The sequence below is a fragment of the Neovison vison genome, chromosome 2, assembly GCF_020171115.1.
Source record: "Neovison vison isolate M4711 chromosome 2, ASM_NN_V1, whole genome shotgun sequence".
Lineage (NCBI taxonomy): Eukaryota > Metazoa > Chordata > Mammalia > Carnivora > Mustelidae > Neogale > Neogale vison.
Genome location: NC_058092.1, coordinates 231,358,616 through 231,385,729, shown reverse-complemented (window position 1 = coordinate 231,385,729; position 27,114 = coordinate 231,358,616). Strand labels below are relative to the sequence as shown.

Below are 27,114 nucleotides of genomic sequence, written 5' to 3'. Positions count from 1 at the left end.
AAACCGTTAGAGCAATTTCACAGAGTCCTCTTCTGTCTGTTGCATCGAAAAATTTTAAACTGGGGTTTATATTTTGTGACTTTCTTACGATATCTTGGTAGGAATTCATTTCTAGCATGTTTTAATTGAGCCATAATGGATAGGAAATAAAGGAAATCTGTTCCTTTGCCACAGATGGTCTAAGGAGCACTGATCTGTCCCCTGCCCCTGTCGCTCCCTGCCACAGCTCACCCGGAGGGATTCACAACACCACTTTGTAGTTTAAAAAGAAACCACTGGCCTACAAAATTGCCCCTGACTCCCCTAAGGGCCTTTGCTCCCCAACCCCAAAACGCATGCACAGACGTGTACACAAACACACACCCACACTTACACGCTCAGTTGTGAGCATGCACACGTACATGTACATACCTATACATGTACACAGACACGCACACACAGACGTTGTCTCTCACACACATACATGTGCATATATATACTCTCCCACTCACATACACACTTGCGCACATGCATGTACACACACACTCACATATATGTGTAGGCTCACGTGGCACTCATACACACAGAACTGCACACACACTCACACACACACTCATATATATACATGCACTAACACATATTTACACTCATACACATACATATCTATATTCACAGACACTTAGAGAGACTCACACCCCAATACGCCTCCCTCCCTGTGGGCCTCTGCCCGGGCTCGGGGCCAGCTGTCAAAGCTGTAACCCTTTCAAGTCCTCTGTGGCCCTCAAAGCTGCATATCCACAGACTTCCATGGCAGTCCCACAGCAGCTGTCCAGATTTTTTCCTCGGTCCCTGCCACGGCTGTGTGACCCCACCAGAGACATCAGCAATGCGACTCATACCACTGGACCCCAGGACATCTCAGGGACTAGCCTGCCTCTCCCAAGCCTTTCCTCTGGGAAGTGAGAGGCCATCAACAAGCAAAGGGCCCCTCTCTGTCCTGGCTACCGGGCTCTCAGCTGCTTTCCTTCCGGATTGGAATCCCTCTCTCTTTGCCGAGCATGGTTTTCTAAGGTCAGAAAAAGATCAGCACCTACTAGACCAAGAAAACTAATTCGACAAGTTCACAGTAGCATCATCTTATTAGTTTTGCTTTCAAAGCCCTTTCATACAGGATCCTATTTTATTTTCTTCCTTCAGATATTGTGCTTGTATTATATTTAGGGAAACGGAGGCTCATAGAACCTAAATGACTTCTCCATGGATACTAAATTTTCTTAATAAAGAGTATAAGTAATAAGAATATCTGGGCAGATCTACAACTTTTCTTCTTAATCCTGGCCCCAGACATACTACCACCATCCCAGGTTTCTATTAATTAGTCTGTTTCCCCAAGTGCACCGAAGGGAGCTATAAAGAAGGTGATAGAAATATTCCCTCTGGCCACAAAACCTGGTGAACATCACCCCGAGACAGCTGTAAACACACACATCCGGGCTTCCTCAGACCAGCTTCCTGGGAAAGGCCAAAAGGAGGTTTAATGCCCAAAGGCCAGTACCCCGCAAGGCCGCATGGAGTCTCAGAGACTCTCTCAAGCAGGGCCATCACCAGAGTCTTACCAACATTAACTCACTTCCTCTCTCTGACTTCCCAAAGCAGGCATAGGAGAATTTGCCCGCAGTAGGAGTAAAAATGAACATGGGTTTTTCCTGCTAGGGCGAGAACAACTTGCTCTCTCACACAAACTAGCGAGAGAGCCTCCAGGACCTGTGCACCCCGGGAAAGCAAGAGGGGAGAGCAGGGAAGACACTGGCCTGGGCACCGGAAGACCCAGGGCCCGTCCTGTCTGCCGATGGTCTCCATTTCTCCATCTGTAAAATGGGGCCAGGTGCCGCTAGAATGAGCTGCAAAGTCCATCCGGTCTAGCTCCAACATGCTATGATCGAATCCCCTTCTCTCCCTCTCGGCAAGCTGAAGCAAGATGAAGAGTTTGTGGAACCGGAGACTGGGCACAGGACTCCGCAGACTGCAGATGAGTAAACAGAAAGGAGAAGCAGGAGGACAGACCATAATGAAAAGCCCAGCTGACAAGCCTGAATTGTGCAGCTTAGATGAAAAGCAACCAGGGACCTCCATTACCACCACTGAGTGGACCAGCACCAACAGGAACATGAAATAGAGCAGAAATGAGGAACATAAGGAACACCAACTAATTGTTCAAACATGGGCAAGAAGTGAAACCAAAGAAGTGTTTGGCTTCTCAAAATCCTACTTCAGAACGAGGGATGAACATCTTTCAAGAGCAGCGTGGCTCCGTGTCAGAATCCCGCTCCATGTAAAAGGTTGTCCGTCAATCCTCTGTCCTCAAGCTAGAGGACACTGCCACTGCTCCCTAGTCTTTACAAGCCCTGGCTGGCTCCATGTGCTCTGATCTCAACTGCCGGCCAACTGTCTTCCTTCCAGCGGGGTCAGCCGAGGTGAAGAATCCCCAGAGGTGGACCCAGACTGGCTCTGGCTCTTGATTTATGGATAAGGTGGACCCAGTGTCTAAGTGATGCAGACAGCAGGTTGCGGCATACAGGCCGCTCAGTACGGGGAAAACGGCTGAGAGCACAGACGTGGTATCAGACAGATCAGGGTATGACTCTCCACACAACACTTATCTGCTGCGGGACCGACCCTAGGTATGTCACCTGACTCCCCCAAGAGTTCTCCTCTTGTCCATAAAATGTAATGACAATAATACCTACCTCTAGTGGTTTTGACACTTATTTTATAAGGTTCTGTATATGAAGTGCTTGGCCAAGTCATGGCATACAGTTGAAAATTAAAAATAAAAAGAGAATAGATAAAGGTGCCATCCAGTAGGCTGCTCTGGACAGGTGTGAGCGCCACACAGCTCAGTGATACATTAGGGAGAGAACTACTCTTCCAACCTTGGCAAATTTGTGTAGGTCCTGGAAACTCCCCCGTGGCCACCCCCACAAAGGCAGAGATCAAGGGGAAGCTGTGCGGCAGGCCCATTTTTCTGGCTTTGAGGTTTACCTGTGTTCCCCTGGGCACAAGGCTAACCCACAGCCACTGCAGAAGGGAAACAGGGCACTGGGTCAGCAGAATAATCTGACCTGACATGCAGCGTATCTATACTCTCAAGCTCACAAGCAGCAACCAGCTTGCACCAGAAGACAAATGTAACTCCCTCTACAAAGTGAGGGCCTTGCTTAGTTAGGCCAAACCAATGTGGCAGAAGGTAATGAAAATGGGAAGCCTCATGCAGGGTCAAGGTCTGACCCTTCTAACTGTTCTCATTGCTCCATTATGGTACAGATGCTGGAATTGCTTGGAGTTCATTGACAGCCCACCGTTTACAGAAAGCTGGTGATTCGGAATTCAGAAATGTGGAGGTAAGGTGTTTTTTTTACATTCCTGATTAATGAAAACAACAGGAAAGACAAAATGACCAATATCATGAATCAAAGAGGAAGCATCACTATAGACCCTACAGACATTAAAAGTATAATATGGAAACACTCTGGGCAAAATTGTGCACATAAATTCTACAACTTGGGGAAATGGACAGATTTCTTTAAAAGACTTCATTTACCAAAGCTCATTCAAGAAAATATAGTTAGCCCAAACAAGAAATTGTCTTTGCAGTTAAAAACCTTCCCACAAAGAAAGTTTCAAGCTCATGACTCCATGTGTGAATTCTACCAAACATTTAGGAAAGAAACAATACTAACACTTCACAGATGCTTTCCAAAAATAGAATAGGGAAAACACTACCCAGCTAATTTTATAAACCCAACATTACTCTAACATAAAGCCAGACAAAAGACATCATAAGAAAACTACAGACTAATATCCAACATGAACACAGACCAAATGTCAAGAAAATGTTTAGTAAACAGAATTCAGCAATTTAGAGGAAAAAAAAAAGAATTCTGCAATTTAGCAAGAAGAATAATATATCATGACCAGTCAGGATTTATTCCAGGAAAGGATAAATAAGGTTTAACATGGGGCACCAGGGTGGCTCAGTCAGTTGAGTGTCCACACTTGGCTATGGCTCAGGTCCTGATCTCATGGGTTATGGCATCGACACCTGCATCGGGCTTTGCGCTCAGCAGGACTCTGCTTGGATATTCTCTCCCTCTGCCCCTTCCCCTGCACTCATGCTCTCTCTCTCACTCAAATAAATAAATATGTTTTTAAATAAATACACAAATAAGGTTTAACATTGGAATATAATACTAAGAAAACCCAAACAATTATCCAACAGATGCAAAAAGATGTGACAAAAATTGAACACTCATTCACAATAAAAACACTCAACAAACTGGAAAAAGAACCTCCTCAACCTGATAAAAGGGATCAATAAGAAACCTAAAACTAATATCATACTTCATAGCAAAAGATCGAATACTTTCTCTCTAAAACTGAGAATAAGACAAGGACATCCGCTCTTACAACTTCCATTCAGTATTTTACTGACGTCCTGGCCGGAATAATTAAGCTACATCGTTAAGTGTCTCTTATGGTTTGTTTCCCTGTCTCCTACTTGCTGAAATAAATTTTAAAAGATCTAAGTAAATCAAGAGATACCCCCTACTCATGAGTCAGAAGTCTCACTTACGAAGTTACCGATTTTCCCAAAATTGACCTAGAGAGTCAGCATATTCCCAATGAAAATCCCAGCAGGTGTTTGTGTAGAAATTGATAAGCTATTTCTGAAACTTATGGGGAAAGCAAAAAACATGAGAAATCCAAAACAATTCTCAAAAAGAGAAAATCAAATGACTTACACTATTTGATTTTATTTTAGACTGAAAAACTCTGAATAACTGGGATTAGTAGAATGATGAGTCACAACATTTTACAGGACAGGCCTTTCCATTTAGCTAATAAATATTTATCATTACTGATTTTTAACACAACAAATGATCCATTAAGGGTAGCCCACATTTCTTATAATTTAACGAGTTTTACAATTGCCAGGATTTCATCCAAAAATAATAAATGATTCCTGTCTCCTCTTTATAAACTACTAGGAAAGCACACAACTCCATAAATATTACTTCCTTGGAACCCATATTCCATGGAGTTTTACAAATAATACTTCTTTAACTATTTTCAACAACTTCCTTACAGGAGGAAAAAGAGATACAGTGTTGCTTAGTTTCATTAATTAGTATCAAAATTAGCATAACAGACACTTCCATTATTAAGTGTTTGCCAAAAAGAGCCGGGCACTAAGTTAAGTATTTGACATACATTACCACAGTGAAGAGAATGTGTGGCAGCGGAAATGAAAATCTACAAGGTGGGGACTACGAGTCAACAGATAAACTTTATTTGTGTTTCTAGGAAAAACTTTAACACAAAATCGGGTATGTGCTTTAAAAACATCAAAAGGTGTGCTTTTTTTAAATAGTTAAGGTAAAAATGTCAGATAAAGATTAGATGTGGTGCAGAAAGAAGAGAGAAGTGTTTATGTTTCTAATGCCATAGTTCTCAAACTCCGCCCCAAGGCACCCTGGAGTGCCACAGCAAACTCACAGGATAGTTTAAGTTTTCTGCAGAAACACTGTGATACTTGATGCCTGCGGGATGAGCTAGTTCTGTTTCAAGATCAGACTGCACTATGATCCTTTGGATGATTTTTGTATCTTTGTCACTTTGGAGGCTGGTGGTCACTGTGATTAAAAGCAAATACTGTACAAATATCAATGTTGAATTTGGAAATGGGGGTGGCAGTGTCCAAGCTAAATTTTAAGGCTTAAGAGGCTCTATGGAACCCAGCAGTACACCTAGCCCATCCATAAACAGGTGTGGTTATTGAGTAACAAAATTAAAATTCCATTTTTCCTTTATTTTCTTTGCAAGTGACAATTATACTGCAAAGACACTAACACATATTTACTTCTTGGGACTTAATTACTTCATGAATAAAACCATTAGGTATTTCTTTTGACCGAGGGGGTACCATGAAAAGATTACTGAAACACTAAGGGTGTCACGAACCATGAAAATCCGGGGACCTCTGCCTGACGCCTCTGGGCTCTCTCCAGCAGAGGGTCCAGAATCCAAACACAGTTGCAATAATTCGGAGCAAAAGTGGATTTACAGTGAAGGGTAAAGGTAAACACTGGCCCTGCGAGGGGCCCTAGCAAAGCATTCAGTTGTCAGATACTTTTTGGAAAATAATTAATAAATAACAAAAAAATTTATAAACATATTTAAACTGTAGTTGGCTGAGGTGACTGTCTCCTTCCCTCTGCTACACATCTCCTGTTCTATCAGAGCAGCTGTAGCATTTGGGGATGGGCCTAAAAAGTCAAACTGTAGAATCATTTTGCTTGGGTTTCATTAGATACACTTATGTGCTTTGAAGTCACTTCTGCATTTCTATCCTGGCTCCTAGTACAAGCCAGAGATTGTACAGGGTATGGTGACCTGGCCTGGAAGTACATAGTAGTGGGGAAATATGCCAGAGGAAAGACTAAATTAATAATAATAATAAATCATTCTATTCTCTCCATAGGAAACACAAACTCACTGTCCTATGAAAAGGTGGTTGAGTCGATAGCCCCAAAAATATATAGGGAAGGGAAGGTATTTTACTTTTTTAATTTTTAAAAAAGACTTTATTTATTTATTTGACAAGGAGAGAGAGAGTATAAGCAGGGGGAGCAGCAGCAGAGACAGAGGGAGAAGCAGGCTCCCCACTGAACAAGGAGACTGATAGGGGGCTGACCTGAGCCAAAGGCAGACGCTTAATCTTCTGAGCCCCCCAGGTGCCCCGGGAGGGAAGATGTTTTAAAGGTGAAGGTATGTTTGGCATTTAATGACAACATCATGACATTTTTCTGGGTTTTGGGAGTCTGTAGGATTTTCTTATTTTGAAAAACTTGTAATTTATGGCAGTTTGCTTTTTCAATCTAAATAAAGATCATGTCCATGCCTAATGTTATATTTATAGTTTGGAATTTTTTTCTAAAGAGGGTCCCCCAAACTGTATGCTTTTCAGACCCCATAAAACCCAGACCTGCCAACAGGAAGGCAGGAGTGCCAACCCTACCCAAGTAGCAGGCCTGAGTCCCACAGGTTCCCGGGTCTCAGGCCCTCTGGAGCTCATGACCAGCTGGCAATGTAAGGGGGGACCCCTGAGCTGCACTTACGTGGTGCACTGCCTCGGCCGCCAGGACTCTCAGTCGCCGACCAGAGAGCATGGCCAGCATGGGAAGCATCCGCTTTAGAAGGACCAAGGGAGCCCTCCAGGCCCTCTCTGGCAGTCCCAGGAGAACCCCAGGGCTGCCCCGGCTGGGGGCAGCTGCCTCAGACCTGGCTCCAGGAATCCTAGCAATGGATCCTGGACACCTTGCCCCTGTTCTGGGCTCCATCCTGCCTTCTCCAGACAGACCCCGCCCCCCCCCCATCTGACACTTGGAGTGTCAGGGATGGATGGAATGCCAGGCAAAGCTCCAACCCCGGTAGATTCCTAGCAGGGTCCGCGAGGCTGGGAAAGGTCCCAAGGCTCCCATTGGTGCCAGGATGACGCCTGAGCCAGACTGGGCCTCAGATCCTGATTCTGCCCCTTCACAGCCGTGTTACTTCACACAGTGACCCTGTCTGAGCCTCAGTCTCCTGTTCTGCAAGATGGAAATAATACTACCTCCTCCAGGCCGTGGCGAGTCCTAAGGGAGAGAACCCACATAAAGCCTGCGCTCAAGGCCATGATCACCTCCCAGCTCTCACAAGGTGTGCCACTGTCCAGGTGCATTTCAAGGCCTCCAAAGAGTGCCTCTTCCCACACTTCTCAGAATCCCGTTTCAGCATTCTAATTCAGGCACACCTGGCCCATTTTCAGGTGTCTCCCCCAAAACGATAGTTATGACCTGGGGTGCATGAACTTATTCAGGACCCCCATGCTGGTCTCCATCACATGGGCACAGCTCCCTCCTCCAGAGGGGGCTCTGATTCCCCAACTCTCTATCCCATGACTTCTTGATGTACACTCTCCATCGCCGCAAACTTCTCACTGGCCTCCAAGACACCACGCGCCACCCGACCTGCTTGCACTCACCCTGTTTGTCTTCCTGCCTGGATCTTCGTTCTCCCAGACAGCTCGCCAATTCCTACCCAACCCGCGATGTTGGCAATCAAATAATAAAACCATAATCTTACTCATTTATTGAGCATCTACTATGTGTCAAGCCCAACGCCAGGCACTCCGTAAACATTACCTCTAGTTATTCCTGCAACTAGAAGGAGGATCTTATGCCAAGTCTACAGAAAGATGGAAAAATGAAAGAATCAGAGAAGTAAGGCAGAGGAGTGGAACATGTGACTCATGTCCTCGGAGCCAGCAAGTGGCACAGGTGGGAGGCTACCCCTCCGCTCTGCAGCCGGAGCCTCCCCTCCAGGTCCTTCACTCAGCCGCCAGCCCCCTGCAGCCCCCGCTGCAGGAAAATGCCTCCCACTTCCATGCCTGAGAGCTCAGGGCCGGAACTCAAGATTCACAATCCAACCTTGGCTTCCAACAAGAACAATCGTGCCTTCCAGTTTCTCAACAGAATCGAGAAGTAGAGCTAATTTGGAAAACAGAACACAGTGTCTTCGAGGGAAAAGAAATGAATCCCCCTTTATTCACAGGGTACGGCATGTTCCCAAAATTTAAATCAGTTGCAAGAGCAGATTGATCAAATCACTGGCATTTTAATGCACTGTCCCACATTCAGGACGGGAGAGATGATTTGCAGGGCCCCGTGCAAAACAAAAACGCAGGGGCTCCTTGTTCCAGAATACTGAGAAATCCAAGAGGGTGACAGCAGAGCGTTAACCCAGGTACGGGGTCCTTCTGAGCACGGACTGCACGGATTGCACACCTGCGTTTCAATTTCATTTGATTTAAAACCCGAGGGGCGGATGAAGCACTGGAAGGCAGCACGTGCTGCTGACCGGGATGCTGGATCTGGCCAAGCCCAGGAGCCCGCAGGCAGTCTTCAGGAGCTGACGGACACTCCACGTGCCAGGAGCCCCCCACCCCCTACCCCGCCCTCCATGGTCTAAAGCTTGGGCACTGCTCACACATGCAGGAGGCACGTGACCTCGCAAGCCCCTTGGGCTGAAGGTTCCTCAACTTTAAAATAAGGAGGCTCGATTGGGTGGCTTCCAAGATCCACCCCCCCGCCCACCAACTCTCAAAGAGAAAGAAAGACATCACTTGCAATGTTTCACCTAATTGCTACAACTTTAAGTGCCACTGAAGCTATGGGCCCTTTTTGCGCCGACAAATCATAGCACAGCCCAGTTCCCACAGTCGGCAGGATGCGAGGAGAAGGACAAGAAACATGAAGGAAGAAACTCAGCCAAAAAGGCCAGAGTCAGCCAGGGCCTGCTGGCCAAGGGACCACAGGAGGGCGGCTGGGGACAACGCGCCCCCCTCCTCTCGCCCCGGCCCCTTCATGCTGCCATTCCAGCCCTCTCTTCCTTCTGTCGCATGGGCACAAGTGACAAAAGAAATAAGATCCCTTCAAAGGCAAAGGCACAAAATGCAGTGCACAGAATTTGGACATGAAGGCCAATGGACAAAATGTCCCCGTTTTCACCTGAAGGGCCAGAAGCCCACCACCCCCTACCCTGTGGTGACGGGGAGAGATAACCACCCCTGAGATGCCAGCTTGGACCACTGCTCTAGACTCAAGGTCCAGCTCAAAAGCGTTCCCCAGACTGCCGGCAGAAGCACAGCCAGCCCGGCTCCCACCGGCTCAGAAACTGTAACCAAAGAAACAACCACAGCATGTCCCGAGCGGGATGTCCTAAAGTATTTAGTCTTTCGAAAGGGCTCACTTGCTTGAGGGGTCTGGGACACACTCCTGAGCTGTCATCAGCCACCTGCACACGGCCCCCGCACCCGGAGCATGAGCCCCCCATGTGAGGTCCTGCCTCTGGAGCTCCAAGTACCAGCCTCAGTTCAGGGGACAAGCCATTGAGACCCCGCAACGTATGTCCACGGGGGTGCGTGCTGGAGGCCGTCCTCTCTCTCATCTTTAGATGGTCCAAGGGGCACATCTAACGTTTCCTTGTCCCTAGCATGGCCAAATTAAAAATAACTACCAACAGGCTACTTGCTGGGTAAATAGATCTGGGCCCAAATCCAGAGGGGATCTCCAAGGGAAACTGACACCCCCAGCCCATCACCCGCTCTCCCCCCTGCCCTGTTCTGCTCAGTCTGGCACCTTCACAGAGAAGCCAAGGGAGCCCTGCAGGGGGAGGGGGGCTGGGTCCAATGCTTGGCGCTCCGATGCTCCTCCTACTTCCCCAGCAGGCACTGTCCTGAGCCCAAGGTCCCCACACTTCTGGGGGTGCAACAGCAGAGAGACAAATCAGAGAATGGGAGGGCGGCAGGCCGAGGCCAACCAATAGGGAGCGCCCACCCTGGCCCATAGCTATGACGGCAAGAATAGCACGCTTTCGCTCAGTGACAGGCCCCCGCTGCCCTGCTTGCCACTTCAGGCCTTTTGATGTCAGAACTGGAACTGGGCTCCACAACTCTGCAGGCACGGGCACCCGAAGCCGGAACAGGACACTGGTCCCACCTGTGCAGGTGCGCGGGGAAGGGAACAAGAAGCAGGCAGTTAACTAACCTGACACCGTGCAGCCGGGAGGGGAGCCGGTCCACATTCAGGGAGGGCGAGGGGGATGGTTTTTCACTAAGAAAAGCTCTCTTTGTGAGGTTGCATGATGAATTCGAGAATGACCGTGAGAGGGGCGGGGGCAGGGCGGGAGGGGGGTGCAGAGCAGCCAAGGCGGGTAGAAAGAGAGGCAGGCATGAGCCAGACGGCAGGAAAACAGAATGCTTCCTCCTCTACCAGAGAACTTTCACGACTTTCTCCCTGAGGGTCAGCAGAGAAATCCATTAAAACAGGTTCCTAACGGGTAAGGGGTCATGACGTGCAAAGGGGCTGAGGCTGGGAGAGTGGTTGCCTGCGGGGGCGGCGGGGAGAAGCGGAACCCGTGAAAGCAGCAAAGATGCCCCGCTTAATTCCATGTTTTCAGTCTGAGGGACTGCATTCCGTCTGTCCCACTCAATCCCATTCCAAGGACACTTGTCAGTCACGGTTCCAACCCAGGGGCTGCCCCAGCGCTGGTCTGGGCTGTGGAGGCAGCAGAAACAGAAGCGAGACTTTGCACATTCCGGGAAACCAGACCCCCATTCTAATCAGTGCTGTGGCTGCAAATTCCAGGGCCCCGGGGGGGGGGGGCGTGCAATGAGGTTTCTCTGAACCTTGCAGAGAAAAGGCACAGGAGGGACACAGAGGCATCACTTGGCTGTGGCGAAGGCAACAGGCTGAGTTCTAGAATAAACCTGAAAATCCTGGGCATCAAGTGCACCAACGGGAGCACCAGGCTGCAAATGGAAGGCCGGAGGAGAAAACGGAAGACACCGTCGGGGAGTCAGACTTCCCAAGGCCAAAGGCTCTTGGACCTCTTCTTGTTAAAATAAACCGAATTCACAAGTAGCAACTGTTCCTTTTTTTTTTTTTTTTTTTAAGATTCGAAATTGAAGGAGGGACTCCCAGACTCTCTGTCTTCTGCACAGAAATAAAGAAAGAAAATTCAGGAGGGCTCTGTGTGACCTATTTCTCGCCTGCCTCATCGTGAATAAAGGAGGAAGAGGAGGCGGAGCCCGGGAGCCTGGCCTCGATTTCCAGCCCACACTGGCACTTCCGAGCGCTGGCAGCCCCTCTCTTTCCGGAGCAGGCTCCCAGACGGCTGAGAGTGGGAAAAGCTCGCCTGACGCCAGACCTCAGCCTGCGAATCCGTCCCCCGTGTCCACGGTGCCCTGAGCGCCGAGCCGTCCGCCGAGGCTGGGCTGAGGCCGCAGCAGATGGTGCTGGAAAGACCAGGGCAGGTGAAACGAAGGAGCACAAACCCTGACTCTGACCCAAACAAGGCTTCCACGTCTCTCCCGACCCCCTGCTGGCTTTCAGGGGCGCCCCGGCCAGTTGGCTGCAAAGCCCTACAAATTCAGCCACAAGCATGGCTCAGCTTCAATGGTAAAATGTGCCTTTTCCAGAACAATGTGTCTATGTTTAATGGTGCCTGTCATTGCTAATCACTTTGCAGTTTCATTGCCCCCCCGCCGCCGTCCCCCAGATAAAGTCCTTCCTTGCACACCACGGTGAGGGCCTGGGTTTGGTCAGTATTGTTGCCTTGGACATTCTTTCCTGACCTATTGTATGTATTAGGAAAAAAAGTCTCCAATCCATTCCCTCACACAATTTTTCTTTTTCCCGAAGTCTCCTGAATGCCCAGCATGTGTGTCTTTTATTACCATCAGGGAAACAGCTGACTGCTCCGTTGACAAAAACACTATTAGCGTTCCCCTTGATAAGCATCTGGCTCCGGTCTGGACCTTCCCAGATTTCTCATTTGGGTTCTCTTCCTGCTCCCACTGCTCCTGGTTGTTATGTCTGGAGGGGCCGGGAAGGTTCAGGCTCCGTAAGCAGCAGGCTGGGAGGAGATGGTTAAGTTGCTCAAGGGGCCTGGGAGACACCCTCCTCGGCTGTCCTGGGTCCCCTCCCACAGCCCCCTGGTGGCGGGGGGGGGTGGGGTGGCTGGGATTGGTTGGAGGAACAGGAAGGGACAGGGAGGGATGTGACCAGAGAACCAACCCCCCACCACGCCCGTCCAGGAAGGGGACAGGTCCTCCTGAGACGTGCCCCACACCCATTCGTGATGAGCGCGACCCTCCGGATCCGAGGAGGAGAATGAGGGTAACTTGTAAAACTGACAGAAGCCAGAAGGAATCTCTGGCTCGAGAAAGACGTGAAAAGTGGGCCCTGAGACCCCAGACAAGCCGCTTCCTCTCTCCGGGCCCCAGTTACCTCAGCGCTGAGATGATGAGGGGCTAGGCCACACCATTTCCGACATCCTTTCCAGCTCCCAAAAAAGGTATATGATCTAAGAAACCTGAAAAACGCATTCCCTGATCTTTTCCTTTTAGCATATTAATTCCAGCCATATAGAATATTCCTGCTTTCAACACTGGCTTCCCGTGTCCCAAGCTCGGGTTTCTTCCGACAGAACAAGCCAGAGCCGCTGCCTGAGTTCAGACTTTTCAACGTGACCTTCCCGGCTGGGATTAGAATCCACCGTCAGGAAGAGGAGGTACAATAAAAAGTCTGGCCTTCCCCTGTCGGCACAACAGAACATGAGGCGGTCATAAAACGGAATGCTCAGGAACGCCACATGAATGGACCTTGAAAACAAGACGCTAAGTGAAACAAACCAGCCACCAAAAACCACACATTGTGTGACTCCGTTAACACGAGATGTCCAGAACAGGCAAATCCACACAGAGGGAAAGCAGATTAGTGGGTGCCCAGGCCTGGGCAGGGGGGCATGTATGGGGTGTGTGCTAATGGGTACTGGGTTTCTTTGGGGAGGGATGAAAATGTTCCAGAATTAGATCATGGTGATAGCTACACCCCTCCGTGAATATAGGGAAACTGTGAACCATACACTTTCAGAGGGTGAATTTTATGGTATGTGAATTATGTCTCAATAGAACTTGCAATAAAAAAAGAAAAATTGTCACTTGTTCCTTTTTTACTCTTTTAATGTGACTACTAGAAAGTTGGATTTTATCTATGTGGTTTATGTTATAGTTCTGTCCATGAGTACAAAACAGTCGAACAAACATATTCTTCGCTTTTCAAAACAAACAAAAGCATTCAGGTCTCCTCCTACATCCTGGGGAGCCTTGGTATCCGGGAGGCTCAGTGTGGAAAGGCCTGGGCTGCGTGTCCATCCAATCACTCATGTTCTCAGTCATAGTCTGGCTTGTGACGTCGGACCTTCCCATCCCCTGGCTGGTCCTGGCTCCTCACTAAACACATTAGGGAGTCTGCTTCTCTCTCCTTCTTCCTCTGACCCTGTCCATTGTTCGTTCCCCAGCCCCCCTCTCTCAAATAAATAGATAAAAATCTTAAAAAAGAAAAAAAGCATCCACCTGAGAATAAAGATCAACCAGGCAATTAACTCACTAAGCAGGATGACTCCTTTTATGCTTTCCTTTCTATTTGTCTTGAAGGATTTCTCTCAGGGAAATTTATTTTGGCCTGCCTCAACTATCAGTGACTTAAGAGACTGATAATTGTATAGCTGATGGCAACAAATATGGGTAAAATCCTCTTGGAAAACACCCTGGCAACATACACCAAGGGGCATCAAAAATCCATATCCGTCCATCCCGTCGTCATACTTTTTTTTTAAGATTTTATTTATTTATTTGACAGACATCATAAGTAGGCAGAGAGGCAGGCGGGGAGAGAGGGGGAAGCAGGCTCCCTGCTGAGCAGAGAGCCCAATGCAGAGATCGATCCCAGGACCCTGGGATCATGACCCGAGCTGAAGACAGAGGCTCTAACGCACTGAGCCACCCAGGCGCCCCAGTCGTCAATACTTCTTAAAATCTACCCAAGGGAATAACCCCAGATACAGAAGTAACGATGAGCACGGACAGGTTCATTCTAGTATCACCGGCAGCGGCAGCCACAGATCAATGGACACAAGGCTGGGACTGGTCTACCAGGCGCTGGTGATGCTCGGGACGGAGACCATGTAGCTGCCGGAATTGTGGCTCTTTTTCTGTTTTTCGTTATTTCTGATGTAATTAAACTATATTTGCAACTTTAAGAAACGGATACAAAGTATGTCATCAAAAGTATGAATGCGTTTCCCAAGATATCTACACAGTATGGTAAAAGAAACTAAGAAGAGCGTTTATGCCATGAGAAGGGAAGCTTGGTATATTCATCTCAAAGAAAATCTAACCACAGCTTAAAAGGCACGGAAGCACCTCAGCCCTGACCTATCTGGCATGTCCACCACGATATTTGTACTCTTTTTTCCCCTTCAGCAAGAGCACTGTAATTACGGTTCAAGGACATTAATAATATGTGCTCGGAACCCTTGAAAGGAGAAATCAGTCATTACATGCATAGATTTTGGGTCATCTTCCAACCCAAGGAGACTGCTTGTCGGCGGGCGGGAGAGGGGGACGTTTCCTTGAGCCTCATTTTGGGAGACTAAGCAAAAGTACCCATCGTTTCTCAGCCTCACAGAAAAATCGTCTGGATTTTTCTCGTCTGTGCCCTCCCATCGATCCTGCCTACTCCAGCAGGAAGGTGTGGCGGAGGCAGGAAGGCCTCAGGGGCTCTTCCTTGGGCCTCAGCACAGAGTCTCCATTGGCTCCCCTGCTGATGGGTGGGGCACGTTGTGAGAGGCATGCTCCCTTTGGGTGACTCAGTTTCCCCATCTGTAAAGTGAAGGGTTGGGCTGCCGGACCTGCCAAGACCTTCCACACCCAGGTTTCCTGTTCTGGGATTTGGTCCTCTCCACCAGTCCGTGAGTGAGTATCGTCCTTGTCCATAGGACCCCCGAAAACAAGCAAATGGGGGGCTGCTGTAGTCAGAGACCGTTGCTGAGGCACACTGATATTTTTCAGAAGATGAAGAATTATCGGGCTGGCCAGTGATGGGGACCCCAAGGGAACAGGCTGTGTAGGAGCGTACTGTGTGACCCCATGTGCAGAAAGGAACCAGAGCATGTGGGTCTTTTCTAGATGATCTCACATGCTTGACCTTCCTCCTGTACCTTCTGTTATCAGATTTCTCCTACTGGGTTTTTCCAATAAGGGCGGAGCCATGTGGTGCTATATTTTTCGGGGCCAAAATGTCAAGAGGGTGAAGAAGTTTCGAGCTGGGACTAAGGAACCTCAGCTCGGGCCATTCCTTGACCAGCAGTTGTTCAAAAGAAACTCAGGCTGAGGAAATCAGAACGCAGACCACGGGGTCCCTAAAGACACAAGAGACGGTGGTGTGCCCTACATAATAGTTGGGGTCCTGGCATTTTGAACCAAAGTGACCTTCCTTTGGAGCTGATGGTGGTGGACTCTTGCCGTTGGCCTCTGAAATAGAGGATCAGTGCTTGCAAACAATTCAGTGACCTTGGCCAAGAGCTATGGTGTCTCCGTGGATAACATGCCCTGAGGAGACCTGTGTCTTTTTTTTTTTTTTTACGATTTTATGTATTTATCTGAGAGACTAAGATTGGTGGGGAGAGAAAGCACACATACATGAGCCAGGGGCAGAGGGAGAGGGAGAAGGAGACTCCTGGTTGAGCAGGGAGCTCGACACGGGGCTCCATCCCAGGACCCCGAGATCACAACCTGAACCGAAGGCAGATGCTTGACCGACTGAGCTACCCGGGTGCCCCCGAGACCTGGGTCTTGACACTCAGGAAGCCTATGACTTTTTCCATCCCTCTGGCTCCACTGCTTGGTGCTGGTTCTACCAGGAGTTCCAAAGAGTCTGGAATTGCCAATCAGAGGTCCTAACTCCTTTCAGCTCTGATGCTCCAGGACTCCCAGGTGACAAAACACCTTCCCAGCCTGACCCTCGCAATGTCCCTCTGAGGTCTCCTAGGCGGCATCCTTGTCCCCACATCATAGATAAGGAAACTGAGGCTGAAGGGAGTTAGTAACTCTCCCAAAAGGTCCGAGGGGGGGGCTAGACCGTGTGTTTCCTAGGACAGTGGCAGGTCATAGAGGAGATAGCAGATCAGGGTTTCAGAATCGACTCAGGAGACGTCAACGCCCCTCTTTCGGGAACTGACAGACCAAGCAAGGGGAGAATGAGTAAGGCCGGAGTTGACCTGAGCAACATTATCAGTCTGCCAGACCTAACTGGCATTCGCAGAACACCCCACCCAACAACAGCAGAAGATCCTGCTGTTCACAGGGAACACTCACCAAGGCAGACCACATTCCAGACCAGAACACACACCCTAACAAACTTAAAAGAACACAAATCATACGAAGTATGTTCTCAGGCCACAGTGGAACTGAACTAGAAATCAATAACAGAAAGATCGCTGGAAACCCCCCAAATACTTGGAGATTAAGTCACATGCTTCCAAATAACACTCGACACAGAGAAGTCTCAAGCCACGGTTTGGGAGTGCGGCAGGCCCGGGTCCCAATCCCGGCGCTGCCTCATCCCTCCTGGCTGGCCGTGGATGGTTACAGTCCCCTGCTGGGGAGTGGACTGCCACTCAGCCAGGCCGCAAGGACAGTGCCCCTCCCTCCCCGGGTGTGTCCAGCATGTGCCCTGAACATGGGTGGTCACCCCGGCAGGCCCTAACTTGGGTAGCACAGCGCCCCCTCCCGGAGAGCACCTAGTGGCCATAGCAGTTCGGGTCATTGTTTTGCCGGAGCTCTTCCCCACCCCCGGCCTGTCATACTCCCATCCCCTGGGTCCCCCCCCACCCCGACTGACTAGCTCGCTCTCCCAGAGAAAAGCAGATGTGTCCGCTCGACACTGAGGCTTCTCTTCTCTCCATCCGTTTGGCGGCCACCTGCCTGGGCATCCCCACCGGGCAGAGCTCTCTGTGTCCATCCATCCCCACCAAGCGGCGGACGCCACTCGGAATACTGACACCAAAGACGGGGCTCTCCGAGCCACGGGGAGCGGGATGACTCAAGTGCTAGATGAGCCAGGGAAATCTCACCCGAAACTGTGTGAAAGGGAACTCTACTGCACATCTCGCCAGACCCCGAGGAAAGGAAAAAAAAAAAAAACAGCTCATCACACACATGCACACAGATCTACCGTCTTCTTCGCAAGATCTGATTGCACAACTCATGAAAAAGAAGTTTCCTGAGGCTTGAAAATCTTGCACAAGGCTCTGACTCATTTAGACAGGACTTATTCAAGTTTGAAAATTATCAAAAATTCCAGCCACAACAACATGCGCCCCGAAACCATCCTGCGCCCAAGGAGACAGGCTTGGCCCCTGGTGAGGGACCAGCTGCTGTCACATGAGGCCATGGAGGGTTGTTTTGGAAATGTGCTTAGTTGACAATTTTGTCCCAGGAATCTCAAATCACAGGGTACCCACAGGCTCCTAGGCTTTTCTCCCCACTTAAGATGTGACCATTCTTTCCATGGGAGGAGTTCCTAAAACATGGAAAGCAAACCAAGGATTATTCAAGAAGGTCTGGGGGCCTCTGGGCTGTCTACTGCTATCCCCTGAGCATCACAGACCCCTCGGAGAGTTAACAGGTTCACATCTGTTAAATCCCAGGTGTTCCAGCTCTTCTTTCTAGAGAAGTCACACACTTGTCAATTGTATCTCAGCAAGGACCAGGGGTTTCAGGGAGTGACGGGCAAAGTGGTGTCTGAGTCCCTGGGCCTGGAGAAACTCTCTAAACATATTTACTGGCAATTTCTAAGTCAGCCCGCAGGACACACATCTGTTACCTAACCTTCCTTCTCTGCCAGGCCTTCTCTAACCCATCGCCAACACTACTCCCGGTGGGGAGGGGGGCACGATCATTCTAGCACTTTCCCCACTGAGCCGAAGCCTGGTTGGATGCCTCAGTGGTGGTGGCAGTTACTACGACGACAGCTAATACCGACTGGTTCTAGCAATGCATCACATACACCCCCAAACCCTTCATCTAAGAGTTTCCACCCTCCCACAACCCCAGGAGATATGCACGTAAGTCCTCATGTTTTTATTATGATTTCACTGATGGGGAAACAGAGGCTTATGGAGATTAAGTCGCACTCAAGAAGTCCCACACTTAGAAAGTGGAGATCTGACGCCTTCATCCGGGTATCGCGTGACCTACGACGAGCTCCTGAAAACCATGGGCTGCCTGGCCTTATTCCCTCTGACTCCCTCCATCTGGGCCTTCTGAGTACATAGTAGGGGTTCTATAAATGCTCTGAGTGCACTTAGAAACAGAACTCAGGTCACTGATTGCAAGAGCTAAACTCTGGGCTCTGACTACAGCGAGCGACACGCCCGTCTCTGTCACTCATCTCTGCCCTGTGCCATATTGTACTAGCTGGTGTTTGTCAGTGGCTCTAGACACACGTCACCCAGCGGCACTGGGTCACACCATCTTCCCTCCCGCCTCTGGGAGTCTTGCCAAAAGCATTTAGAATAGCTCCACTCCTCAGGTTCTCTGCTAATATCAGTTTTCTTTTTCTTTCCTTCTTCCCTCCCTCCTTCCTTTCCTCCTTCCCTTCCTTCCCTCCTTCCTTTCTCTTTTTCTTTCTTTTTTCCTTCCTTCCCTCCTATGGCAGAGAAGGTGGGAAGGAAAGATGAAATGACTGAGGAGGGATCTCACTCCAGGGACTGAAGTCTGCCCCTCAGCCTCAGAGCGCCCAGGAAGCAGCAAGAAGCACCAGGTTTGCTGGCGCTCCTGTCTTGGGGGGTGGGCCTGCCACCACACTGGTCACCCAGGGGTTTTCCACAGCCAGAAAAAGCTGAAGTACTAGGGATCCAGGCCCAAGATGGGCCACACGCCAGATGGGCCTATGCCAACCCCAGCTTTACTCATCAATAGTTTAAGAAAAGAACTCAGCCCGGCCTTTAAAATGGGGATGAAATGACCACAATTTTCAGACGAGTATTCTTACAAAACTCACAGACCACTCCAGCTAGAAGGGACCTCAGAGATCATCATCTGGCCCCATCCCCTCATTTCCGAGGCCCTGAGACGTCGGGGGCGGGTCACCTGGTCAGGTAACCGCCTGGGAATTGACCAGCTGCCGCTCCCTCCCTCCAGCTGGCTTTCCGAGGAGCCAAACTTGATTTCTTCTTCAAACTAAGCCTCACCAGAGCTATTTAGTCACTTGAAATACAAGCTCATGGAAAGTCTGATTTCTCAGTCCAAGGCACGAAACGGTGTCCAGGATCACACAACTCCAAACGGACTGAGAATCTAGCCTTGCGGTCCGGAGGCTGTCGGACGTCTGGCCACATGGTCCCCGCCACAGCTGCGTCCTGAAGGCAGTTCTTTTCGGCTCTAACGCAACCTATTTACAGTTCTTCTGGACAGAATGATGCTACTCCAATGCTTGGCTTTTGATACTCTTACTAATTTTATGAAATTAATATTTAATATTAATATTTTAACTCTTTAGCAAAACCAACAGAGAATAAAAGCAAACAGCCAACAAGAGAGCGCAAATCCTCGTAAACTGTTGCAAGGACAGTTTCTCCACTAAGCCAGTGGTCCTTCTCCGGGAATGCACACCAGGATCCCCCTTCAAAGGCCCTCGCTCTTCAGGCGGGGAGTGGTAGGGGGGTTAGGGAGACAGGGGGACCAGGACCAGGATTGGGAAGAGCTCTGGGCTTGTCTAGGCTCTGTTTCGGGTGGGGAGGGCCATCCTGTCGGGGGTACTAGGAGCAGAAATGAGGAGCCTTCTGCTTTGGGAAGTCTTTTTCAGCCTCTTTCCTGGCTTCTTGTCCATTTTCTGGCAAAGGTCTGCAGCGCTAGACATCCTGGCCCATTTTTTGTAATATCTGGGAATCCAGAAGGGCCTTTCTCTCCCCAGAAGCCGTTTGGGGCCTGGGACTCTGGTTTGGAAACATCTTTACTCCAGTTCCTTCTGCTCCCTTTACTTTTCTGCAGCAAGAGCTGCCCCAATGGCAACCGGGGGCAACCGTGTCCTCCAACTCCCGTGCCTGTGGAATGAGAGCTGGGAGGTGTCCTACATTTCATCTCAAGGCCACAGCCATCTGGAGCACTGTTTATTCCAGCTATGGGCTGCAGCTTAGTGGACGCTGGCGTGTAACCTTAGCTTCTCGGTCAACAGCACAGCATGGTGATTATGAATGGGCCCTGGACCAGACGCACGGGTTCAAGTCCTGGGCAAGGAACTTCTCGGTGACTCTGTCTCCCAGCTGTGACACAGGGAAGATTCCAGAACACCCCTCCTATGATTCTAGGAGTGTCCAATGAGTTAACATATGCCTGGCACGGAGTAAGCACTAAACGCATGTTGGCCTTTATTCTTATACTATTATATTCATTGCAATTCCTTTCTTTGTTATTATTTCCTGAGAGTAGAGAGTTTTTTGCTTTAAACTAATCCAAACCGCTAATGGTGGAAGAGGAGAGATCTTTGTTCTCTAGTGTAATTGGACCCTTGCCCGTACAAACCCTGACCACAGCACTGATTTCTGAAACAGAGGATCTGCCTTCATTTCCAGAACCATTTTTAAGAGAGGTTGTCTGAAGTTTTCATTAAACGGTGTACAGATGAAAGTGCTTTCTTTTCTTTTATCCTTTTTTTTTAAGATTGTATTTATTTATTTGAGAAAGAGCACACAAGTGGTGGGGAGGGACAGAGGGAGGGAGAGAGAAGCAGACAACCTGCTGAGTGCAGAGCCCAACGCGGGACTCGATCCCAGGACCCTGAGATCGTGACTTGAGCCAAAGTCAGACGCTCCACGGCGACCGAGCCCCCCAGGCGCCCCCAAAGTGCTTTCTTTTAAATGGTGACATGTTCCGCCGTCCGAAGCTCTACCATGACCACAAAGACCCGCTCACCTGCCCAGGGCCTCTGGTCCTCGGCCATTTCCAATTTCCTGCTCCCTTCCCCTCGCTCTCTGCCCCGGGCAAACCCTCCCTAGGAACTTGGACATGATGGAGCCCACTCCTGTCCCGGGAGCTCCTTCCGCACATCCCTGCACGGCTCGTTCCAGCTCCAGGCCTCCCGCGTCCGCCCCAGCACAAACAGCATCCCTGCCAACCCTCTCGCCAGAGCCGGCAGCCAATTCACCTCATTTAACAATGATGTCAAGTGACCTGCTCACGGGCCGGGCTGCGACCGAATGAAGTCTTGGCTCCCAGGCTCTGGCCCTCAGAGGTACCTCTGGGAAGTCGAGGGTGCAGTGCGAGATGAGAGAGGGGACGGGGCCGGGGGGGGGCAAAAGCAAAGCCTTCCGTGGAGGGAAGTCGGGCTGGCCCCGTGTCTCTGGTTTCTGGTCATTCATCAGCTACCCACGGAGCGATCAGGTGGCTCCTGGGGGCCAGGCAGACAGAGAAACACACGGTGTCTGACACCCTGCGGCGCTCAGTAAATATTTGCAGAGAGAGGAGAGGGTGGGAACAGCCTTGCCCCTCTGTCTCTGTCTCTCCTCTCAGCTGCCACACTCACCCTCCCGCAGCTGTCCCCTCGCTGGCTCTCTGGGGGCCTGCTGTGGGCCTGATGGCTCGTGGGCAAGGACCTGTGTCTCTCCCCACGGCGACAAGGAATGCCTCTGCCAAGTCCGAAGCTCGCGGAGTGACTCCACCTCGTGGGCAATAAACTAGGAGCCAGACGGTGCCAGTTACTCAGGACCCGGTGCAGCAAGACGACACACACGTAACAGCGGGCCCGTTTTTGACAACAATATGCAATATGTTCTCCCGCTACAGTCACCTCACACCCAGATGACCACGGGCGCCGAAACGCCGCACCTGCTGTGCTCTGCGCTCGGCCACTGCGTGAGTCCTGCCCTGGGATTTCTCGGAGCTGCCCAGTCCGAGAACCTCTGAGATCAGAGCACAGCCGGCCTCCTCGGGCCAGCGACTCTGTGCCACCAGCCTGGGTCACTCTCGCTGCCCTCCCCAAATGTCCCCAGCCACACCAATCTATCCGCCAGCTCCCAAGCAAGCCTCAGGCTTTGCCCAGACTGTTCCCAGCCCTCCGGAAACTTCCTTTACCCTGCCTGACCTCTTCTCCTCAGCCTGGGGTTGAGCACAAGGCTGGCTGGGAAGAAGGCTGTCTGGGTTCAAGTTCCAGCTGAGTGGCCTTGGGCAAGTCACAGAACCTCAGGTCCCCTAACTGTGAAGGGGGATAACAGCAGAAGCCCCCCTCCTCATGAGGCTGTGAAGCCGAGGGAAGTCACATGGGTAACACGTGTGGCCCCCAGGGCTGGGGCACAGAGTGCACCCACATACCTGTGCATTGTCAACCCATACCTCCTTCCCTCTTGGATCATTTCTCTCCAAGGTAAGTCTCCTGCACCGCCTATCTAGGCTCTTTGCCCGGCTCCCTGTTCCTGTGTTGCTGGAATTTCTCCTGCACAGCGCTGGCACCTTGCTCTCCGTGTGAGCCAACCTGTGCCAGGCTCTCCTTGGTCATGCTGGACCCTGTTCTGACTACGAAAATCTAGACCAGCTCCTGGCGCTGGGTTCCCCCTCTCTACCTCTCCGTGCACGGCCCCGCGGCAGGAGGCAGAGGCCAAGAGCACTGCCAAGCGAGGCTGGCCCGTCCCTCCACCGCTGGATTGGCCGCAGCCGAACTCCGTACTGGTTTTCCACATGGTCTCTCCGACTGGAGACCAGAAGCATCCCCTGGAAGGTACCGCGAGAGAGACAGTATCTCCACCCTTCGCCCCATCCCCGCCGCCCCCCTACCAGGCCGGGTCCTGTCGATACCGAAAAGACCCGAAAGAGGAGAAGGGGTTCACGTCTTCATCCCTAACCCGCCTCCTACCCGCTGCCTCAGATTCCGCCCTCCGGAGTCCAGTTCAGCTTATTCCCAAAAACCACTTTCGTTTTTGTAGGGTTGGCTGCAAACACGGGAAGCGGGCAGGCAGCGAGGGCGCTGCGGAGTCTGCGCGGCTCCCCCCGCGCCTGGCCGGCGGGGACCATCGCGGGAACCGCGGAGTCGCGGGCAACGCCGTTCCTTTTAAATACCGAGTTACCTAAAGTTTCCGCGCACCGGGTCCGTAAGAAAACGAACGCCTGGTTAACTCCAGAGGCGCGGGAGGGATGGGGGGGGAGGGTAAGTAAAGGGAAGCAAAGCGACCGAAATGAGTCCTTGTGGTCCCAACGCCTCCGGCACAAAGCACCTTTCCAGTCCCTCTCAACTCCCGCGCACACGCCGTCTCGTTTGTCCCCGCTCCGTGGCGCGCTCGGGCGCCCCGCGGGGCACCCACAGGCCAGCACCGGGCGGGACGCCCCGCCATCCCGGCCGGGGGCCGCGGGGCAGAGCGAGCGGGGCGCACCGCCGGGCGCGGAACCAGCCCCTGGCTGGGCGCAAAGCTGGGTTCCGAGGGGGACCCCCCGCGGAACGCTGCTCCCCGAGGGCCGGTGCCCGCCCTTTCCCGGCGAGCGGGAGCCCTGAGCGCCCCGCGACGCTTCGCCGCCCCTCGGCTCGCCCGGCCGGCCCGTCGAGACCCGTCGAGGCGGGATAGCAAGACCCGGGAGCTCGGGCGCGCGGGTACCTTGGCCGCAGGCGCCGCGCTGCAGGACGATGACCGGCGGCTGGTGCAGCCTCTCGGAGCGGCGGCTGGCGGCGCGCAGCTGGCACAGGTTGGCGTAGGTGTTGGCGTCGCTGCCGCACACCGGTTCGCTGCTGGTGCACACGCAGAGGCCGGCCTGCGAGCGCCGCCGCACCGTGGCCGAGGCGGGCACCCCGAACGGCACCACGCACTGCAGCCCCTCGCCGCACGGGCCCTCCTGCAGGCCGCACGCCGCCCCCTCGGGCGCGCCGCACACCTCGCAGCAGCCGCACGCGTCGCGGACGCGGCCGCCTTCGCAGTGATCCGGCGGCGGCGGGCAGCGCACGGGCTCGCAGCGCTCCGGGCACCCGGCGGCGGGAGGCGCCGAGCGTCCGGGCCGGGACGGCAGCGACTGAGCGGGCGCCGCGAGGAGCAGCAGCAGCGGCAGCAGCGGGAGGCACGAGGAGCGCGGGGGCTGCATGGCGGCTCCGACGGCGGCGGCAGCGGGCTGGGCGAGGACCGGAGAGCAGCGCCGGGGAGAGCGCGGGAGGGACTAGGGGGAGCGGGTGCGAGTGCGCGCGACCGTGCGGCCCAGCCCATTGGCCTCGCGGCGGTGACGAGCCGCCTTGGGGACGGGCACGGCGGCCGGGCTTGGGGGGGGGGGGGCGGGGGGGGGCCGGCCGGATGGCTGCGCGGGGGGGGCGGACGGCTGGAGCGGGGACCGCCCGCGGCAGGGGCAGGGCGGGGGCTGGGCGGGCGCGCCCGGGCACGGCGCGGCCGGGGGGGCGCGGGCGGGGCGGCGCGCGGGTCCGCCCTCTCGCGGGGCCGGGCTCCCGGTCTGCGCATTGCTCCTCTCCGCCGATCGCGGCTTCTCTCGCGCCCCTCGCGAGCCAAAGACTCTGCGAGGGGGAACCTGCGGCGGCCCCGCGCGTACGGGCCCCAGAAACTTACTCCAAATTACTCACTGGGGACCCGCCCCAGGAGCTGGAGGGGCCGCTGCCCGGACCGCGGGCAGTGGTGCCACCGCGGACTCCGGTCACGCGCTCCAGAGGAGGGGGACGGGCGCCTCTCTGGCATTGACCCCCGTGTCCCGCAAGCGCGACCGTGACCACAGTCCCTGTGCAGCATACAAAGGTGGCGCCCGCGGGGCTGGCGGAAAGCCAACGCCCAGACCCACGGTTACATGAAAAAAATCAAAGAGCAGAAGTAATCAGAATATAATCATTCGTGTCAGATTCCTTTAAAAAGTTGTTTCGGGTGGGATGTGTGCTTGTGCCCAGAGTAACTCCGGAGCGAGACTCCAGCGGCTGGTAATGCGCCGGGGTGGGCCAGGCCAGGGGGAGTCTGGGGGAGACCCGGGCTTTGTACCGCTGAGTTTTTCACCACGTGCATGAGCGTCCGAAAACGTTGTTGTTAAATAAACGAGTTCATCTCTGATCTTCTACTTGAGTCTTCAACGCATCCTTGGGGACAGATGCAAGTCAGGACGTCACCTGGAGGGGCACGGGGGACTCCGGAGGTGGATCTAGGTGCACTGGTGGCGCCAGGCCCCCGGTGGAGGCCTCCAGGCCAATGCTGAGCAGATGGACAAAACTGACACCTGAGGACCCAGGAAGAGACAGGTTCACACACGCCCTGCCCAGGCAGAGACGCCCAAGGGTGGGTGGGCTGGGACCGTGAACCTAGGGTGGAGTAGGTGTGGAAGGGTGCACAGGAGGCTTAGTGATTTTGCACTATTTTTTTTTTTTTCTATTTGGATGGTTCCCTCGTGCACACGATATTTTTCCAATAAAAATAGTTTTAAAAAGTAAAATCCAAATATTTATAACCATTCTTGCCCAAAGCAGGTTCCAAATGTGAGCCATGCTAGAGGGTGGAGAAGGGTGCCTGGGACCAAGAGTTGGGAAACAGGAGGTTCAGCAGGGGTGAGCTGGAGAAAGACAAAGACGTTAGGGAAGTATTTCAAAGCCAGAACCTCATCCTTGTGGAAAGCGAGACCTTGACCCAGAATTCACTCAGCCCTGGATACGGGAGAGGAGTCAGCTCTGCTGACTCCTGGCGCTGAGTGCCTGGCTAGCTGTGATTACCCCAAAAGCAGGGTGCCTAGGGGTGACGGAAGTAATTAACAAAGCTCATCAGCCAGTAATGAGTGTCCCCACTGCGGTCCAGGGGACAGATCAATTAAGCAGGGCTTGTGGTAAAAACTTTTGTCCTCTTATCTTACAGATGAGAAAGCTAAGGGTCAGGAAGGATAAGTGACTCCCCCAGGGTCCCACTACCAGTTAAGAGTGGTGCAGTGAGGACCCCACCCTCCACCTTTCAGCCAAGCTACTGGTGTGAAATAGCAGATTAAAAATAAAACTATCTGCTGGGTGGGTCTCCTGGCTTTTTCCCTAGCAGAGGACAAGTCGCTGATGGTTTCACGGAGTCCCCCTCCCCGCTTGCCCCTCCCTGCATGCTCCCTCTCATTTTCCCACCGCACACACTTTACTCCCCCAGTGCTGAATAACTTGCATTTTCTGGAACATACCCTCTCCTGTCAAAAGCTTTTATTCTGGGCGCCTGGGTGGCTCAGTGGGTTAAGCCGCTGCCTTCGGCTCAGGTCATGATCTCAGGGTCCTGGGATCGAGTCCCACATCGGGCTCTCTGCTCAGCAGGGGGCCTGCTTCCCTTCCTCTCTATCTGCCTGCTTGTCTGCCTACCTGTGATCTCTGTCTGTCAAATAAATAAATAAAATCTTAGGGGAAAAAAAAAAAAGCTTTTATTCTTTTGCTCATGCTCTCCCCTCCTCCTGAAATGCCCTTCCTCCTCTCCAGGGTGATTTAGTGTGACCTAGTGAAGCTGCCAGGAGACACGTCATCTGATGGGCTCAGGAGTCAAACTCCAGCTTCTGGCCCTTCATTCTGTGACTTTTGGTAAGTTTAAGAACCTCAGGCACCTTCACCAGGAATGTGGTGGTCACTGCGCATCTAGTGACTGAAAAGGGTGTTTTGTGGTCACAAAACCACTCCTGTGATGGTTCACAACCCGAAAGGGGTGTTCGCAATGGCGATG

General features: G+C 52.1%; 1 protein-coding gene across 2 annotated transcripts in view; it reads right to left on the bottom strand.

Moving 5' to 3' along the window:
- Window positions 1–24,599, bottom strand: part of HTRA1 (HtrA serine peptidase 1) — a 48,836-nt gene extending 24,237 nt beyond the window's left edge. The window contains exon 1 of one of the 2 annotated variants that reach the window (XM_044240668.1): window positions 24,064–24,599. In XM_044240668.1, the coding sequence (XP_044096603.1) occupies window positions 24,064–24,541 (478 nt within the window). In that variant the 5' untranslated portion in view covers window positions 24,542–24,599. The remainder of the gene's footprint in view (window positions 1–24,063) is intronic. The other variant, XM_044240669.1, reaches the window with a different exon arrangement.
- Between the last annotated feature and the right edge of the window lie 2,515 nt (window positions 24,600–27,114).